Source organism: Nicotiana attenuata, unplaced genomic scaffold (genome assembly GCF_001879085.1).
Source record: "Nicotiana attenuata strain UT unplaced genomic scaffold, NIATTr2, whole genome shotgun sequence".
NCBI lineage: Eukaryota > Viridiplantae > Streptophyta > Magnoliopsida > Solanales > Solanaceae > Nicotiana > Nicotiana attenuata.
The window spans coordinates 6,826-11,900 of NW_017676389.1; the positions used below are offsets into that span (position 1 = coordinate 6,826).

At 38.5% G+C, this 5,075-nt stretch overlaps 1 protein-coding gene across 1 annotated transcript; it reads right to left on the reverse strand.

Moving 5' to 3' along the window:
* On the reverse strand, positions 1-3,423 carry LOC109220977 (the record flags this gene model as incomplete). Its single annotated transcript, XM_019385444.1, has 3 exons — positions 1-2,399; positions 2,505-2,582; positions 3,319-3,423. Coding segments are annotated over 3 exons (2,508 nt in total), but the record flags the coding sequence as incomplete, so codon positions are not given.
* Between the last annotated feature and the right edge of the window lie 1,652 nt (positions 3,424-5,075).

Here is a 5,075-nt window from a genome sequence, read left to right on the forward strand (position 1 = left end):
CATCTCCTGTTGTGTTGTCAAGAACTTGTGCTCTTATTCACAGGTAATATCACCAGAGTGCAATTTCAGGTGCCTCATTTCTTCTTGGAAAAGGCTTTTGAATGCCCTTTCTTATTGCCAGCTCCTAACATGGCAGGTGATTTATTCATACCTCTGTGATGCTGTAGTAATTGCCACCAATGAAATTTGCTATTCACCTTCGTATTGGTATGTGGTCCTTTGTCTACTTGTCTACTGCTGCTATGTTTTGGCTTCTTCGAATGCTGGATATGTCGTATCAGCCCCTGCGCAAGGGTCTGAAATTGGCCCCCTTGCTGCTTTTTACCGGCTTGTTTGTCGATCGCTGACTTCCCAAACTTTTCCAATGCCTTTTCTCCAAATGTTTCATCTTTGCTTGTAGAATAGTGGCCATTGAACCTTTTTCCTCTCTGCCTCAATAATGATGTTTTTCTCTCCTTGCCTTTACCATCCTTACTGTGATGGTGGTGGTGGTGGTGGTGATGGTGAAAAACTATCGCTAGCTTGTCTTTCAACTTCTTCCATCTTCCATTATTCTTCTTTGATTTTCTTGAGTTAGCAGACTTGTAGACACGCGCAGGACTTGACTTCCTTGAGGAAGAATCTGCTGAGTAGTAAGAGGGTTCTTCAAGATGGTTAGACCCCGAACCATCAAGTGATGAGGATATCTCTCTCTCACTTTTACTTGCAGAAATCATTTCACGAGCCCTTTCACTACCAATTGGAGATGAGTAACCCTCGGTCGAACTGCAGCTTGAGCTGACCGTGTACTCAGTTTGACTACTGTCTCTCCGACTATATAATTCATTTCCTCCATAGCTGCTTGTTTCGTCAGATAAATGCATCTTGGTTCGAACCTGCCTTGGCAAGGGATGATCTCTCTCACTACTGTAAGTGCTTGTCTGCTGCAAATCTGTCCCGCTGGAAGAATATGGCGAGCTTGAGCGTGAAACCTCTGATTCATGTCCATGTAAATGCCTCCTCCTCAGTCGTTTCATGTGATTATTATTTTTCAGATGTTTACTAGGCTTTTTGTCCAAGTCTACATAAGAGCTTTGGGATGGGGCGAATTGACCTTGCTTGTGATTCAATACTGACCGCCTCATTATTGCCTGCTGTGAATAAGGTGAATCCATTCTGCTCTCATATGCCCCCGACCAAGTTAACTTGCTCCCGTAATCAATCAATCCTTGAGTATGTACGTTGTTTCTGAAAATATCTGCTGCATTTGGTCCTAGCCGACCTGTTTTCTCGTTTGAAGGCATCTGGTTCTGGTTCGGGATGACCAACATTGCAGGCAAAGCAGTGAGCCCAATTTCCATATTCTGTTGGTCTTGTTGGGAACAATAACGGTCAGCATAAGGATTCTGTACTGAAGTACAATCATTTTGATTCTTTGACTGAACATTAATTGAGTGCTCTTTCTGTATCTGCCACTGATTCTCTTCGACTAAGTCTAGCATTTTAGAAGTATCATATTCCTCAGAAGAGAAGGTGTTTGCTACTATCTTTTGTTGTCTCGACTGATTTGGCTGGTAACTACTTGACTCGAGAGGCTTGGGCAATTGATCTGCTGAAATTTTTTGCATTCCGGTAGGCGGAACAACATATCCTGAATACAATGAACTTGTGTCTCCTTGTATCTTCTTGATAGGAGTAGCTAACTCTGCTTGTGGCACAAAAACAGTTATCGGTTTGATTTTATGCTCAGCTGCATGTTTATCAGCAAGAACCAGGTTCTCAGCATCCATTTGCAAGGCTGAAATGTGCGACTCGAGTTGTTTGATGACATCATTAGTTTCGGTTGAGAAGTCATGGTCCCCATCGGGCACCCTTCTTACCACACCAGATAACTCATGCATGGATTGTGAAAGATCCACTGTTTGTGCACCATTTGAGATGTGATGGAGATCGAGAACTTCATTCGCGTTTGCACTTCCAGTGTTTCCGGATTGCAATGCTTCTTGTTGAATATCCCAAGAAAAATTAGCGAAAAGACTATTCTGCTGTTCTTGCAATGCCACGACCTTTGTAGAACATGGAGCTTCTTTTTCAGAAGATTCGGTCTGTATACAAGGAATAAACGGCTTTTCAAATTTTGGACGCTTGCAAATTCTGCAAAATTTTCTTTTATTTCCAGATTCACTTGCACTGAAGCTAAACTGTGGTGGCTGTGTGTAAGCTGTCTGAGTAATCGGCATGATAGATTCCTGCTTCTCTGTAGATAAAGTAGAATCCATGACAACCAGCTCTCTTCCACAACTTTGAATAACAGCTGAAGATTTTGATAGGTCTGATAAAGCAAGGGACCGTTGATTCGCTGTGTCAACCAGGTGCTGAGGCTGAGGTAAGCTGTGCACACGCGCCTGACGTGCTATGATCTGTAAGCAGAGAAATTTTCCACTGCTGATATTACTCCAAGAGGCCAGTTCTTTTGCACAAAAGATGAATGGATATTATAAGTGTAAAAAGAACACGTCAGGTACCTCGGAATGAGCCTTAAGAACATCATTGGTTGTAGTATCGAGTAAATTCTTTAACATGACTCGTGCTTCATAATCCAACTATTTGAAGAAAGAAAAATAGTTACTGTTAGAAATAGGCCTTAAGAGTCGAGACTGACATATATAAGATGAATAATCTATTAGTATGAGAAGCAATAGGGGGCTAAAGGTATGCAGACATCAACTTATAAGTTTTCCTTAGTAATCAAAATGCTTCAAGCTTTTAAAAGCTATATCAGTTGAACAACCAAAATTAATCAGTGTCTTTTTTTACGGACATAGGCATGCTGCTGCCGACCTCGTGCCATAGTGGCCTGCCGCGGCCGACCTTGTATCATTGACATAGGCATGCCATGGCGACCTCATGCCATAGTGGCCTGCCATGGCCGACCTTGTGCCATTGACATAGGCATGCCACGGCTGGCCTCTGGCAATAGTGGCAACTCTGTGAAGATGATTTTGCAGACAATTACCATCATGCTGTGCGAAAGTCACTTTCATGTGCAACTTATAATATTAAAAACTAATAACAAATAATAAAATCCAAATCCAGATATTACAAATTAGGATCTCAAAGTTCTTTGATCAAACTCAAAATGGCGTTGAGTTCCACCACATTTGAACCTTTCAACTACTCAACTTAGCAGAGTTCAGAGATGCATAACATTATAAGCCATTTTTCCTTTACATGCAATACAATATGTCCACTAAACAACAACTACTACGCCTCAGTCCCAAACAAAGTTGGGTTCGACAATATGAATCCTCACCATAAAGTCAACAAAGAGGAACTTACACCATCAGAGGTCAACTTTGAAAGACCATCTCCATCATTTCGCAAAAGACCATACAATTGCCTCAAAGCAAGAAGGTTCGATTTGATGTTATCGAGGTCCATCTCCTGGTTGACAAGCAAGAAAAATCAGTAGAAATCAGGCTGAGGGAACAAAAGACAAGTACACAAGTAAAGTGTACCAGCTACCTGAAGATACTTTATGAGTAGGATTTGACAATGTCGATTTTTAAGAAAAATGAAGCTTAACATAAGATAAAGGTTCCATTCGGTTTCTTCACCAATTTGTTCCTTAAGTAGACTATCAAGTAATGAGCAAAAGGCATAAGCCAAAAACTCGAAGTAACGTTACTTTCACACACTTAAGTCATACCAACGTGGAACATACCGTAGAAAAATAACCAAACTCAACTTTGAGAATTAACACACTCACTTGAACAACAATAATAACAACAACAACAACAACAACGAGGGTAGTATGTACGCAGACCTTAACCCTACCCCGAGGGATAGAGAGGCTGTTTCCGAAAGACCCTCGGCTCAAGAAGACGAAAAGAGGCAATATATCAGTACCATCACTAAAAACCATATAAAAAATAACAGCATCACAAGAACCAGAAAATAGATGAAAAGCAAACCAATAACCAGTAAATAAAGCCCGGAGCTAAGAGGAACGAAAGAGTAGTGAGAACTATATACTAACCACTAGCAGTCTAAGACTAAATCCTAACACACTCGCTTGTATTGAAACAAAAAAAAGTTTGCATATTGTTTGTAAAACATATAATTGGTGACTAACTATGGCCCCAAAAGTGTGAAGTAATATCATCAAAATCCTGTCTTTTACAGCTTAAAGTTAAAAGTGCACAGACTCTAATCCAATCTAAAACAGTACATTCCCAATTGCAAACATACACAATGGAACATGCACTGTAAATTGAAGAATTTAACTTATTAACACGGACAATGCATAGAAATTTTTACGCCTATAAATGCATTTTCACAAGTTGTAGTAGGTAATTAATTCGTCTTATTTTCCCGATTAGTACTATTTTCACTGGTAAATTGTATTTAAATCACAACATTAAGGCACATATAATTAACTTTGTGAGACTCGTGACTAAACACAGTGTTAGAGATCCAAAACACTATTATACTCATCTTTTTTAAGTGCCAAAATAAATAAAAATGGACTCAAAAATAGCAAAGCGAAATGAATTGTTGGAAGAAAACAGGAAGGGGAAAAACAAAATTACAAGAAAATAACAACCAATAAATTACAAACCCAAAAATTTTCGAAGGCATAGAATTAAAAATACAAACAAACAGCATTTTAAGCAGGAAAACAGAAAGCATTTAACTTGATCATGTTAGAACAAAGCAAAACTTGATTTTCAGTTGATTTTCTATTTAAGAAATGGAAATTTTGACATCAAATTCTGAAGGAGATGAAAAGAATAACAACCTTATTCTCCATAATTCAACAAATTAAAGACTGAAAATTTCTTCTGCAAATCTTTAGGGATTGATTGCATGCATTTGAAAGATTTCGCGCCTCTTTGCTTTTTTTTATGATAAGCGGTTTCCTCTTTTCTTTTTTTAACCGCTTCCCTGCATTTGTTTGTTTTATAACATTTGATTTCTTTTCTTTTTTCCTTATACCTTCTTTTTTTCTTTGTTTTATTTTTCTTTTTCCTTAATATAATAATTTTATTAAACTCTCCTTATTTTTAATGTTAATTAAATTTATTCTCAATCTA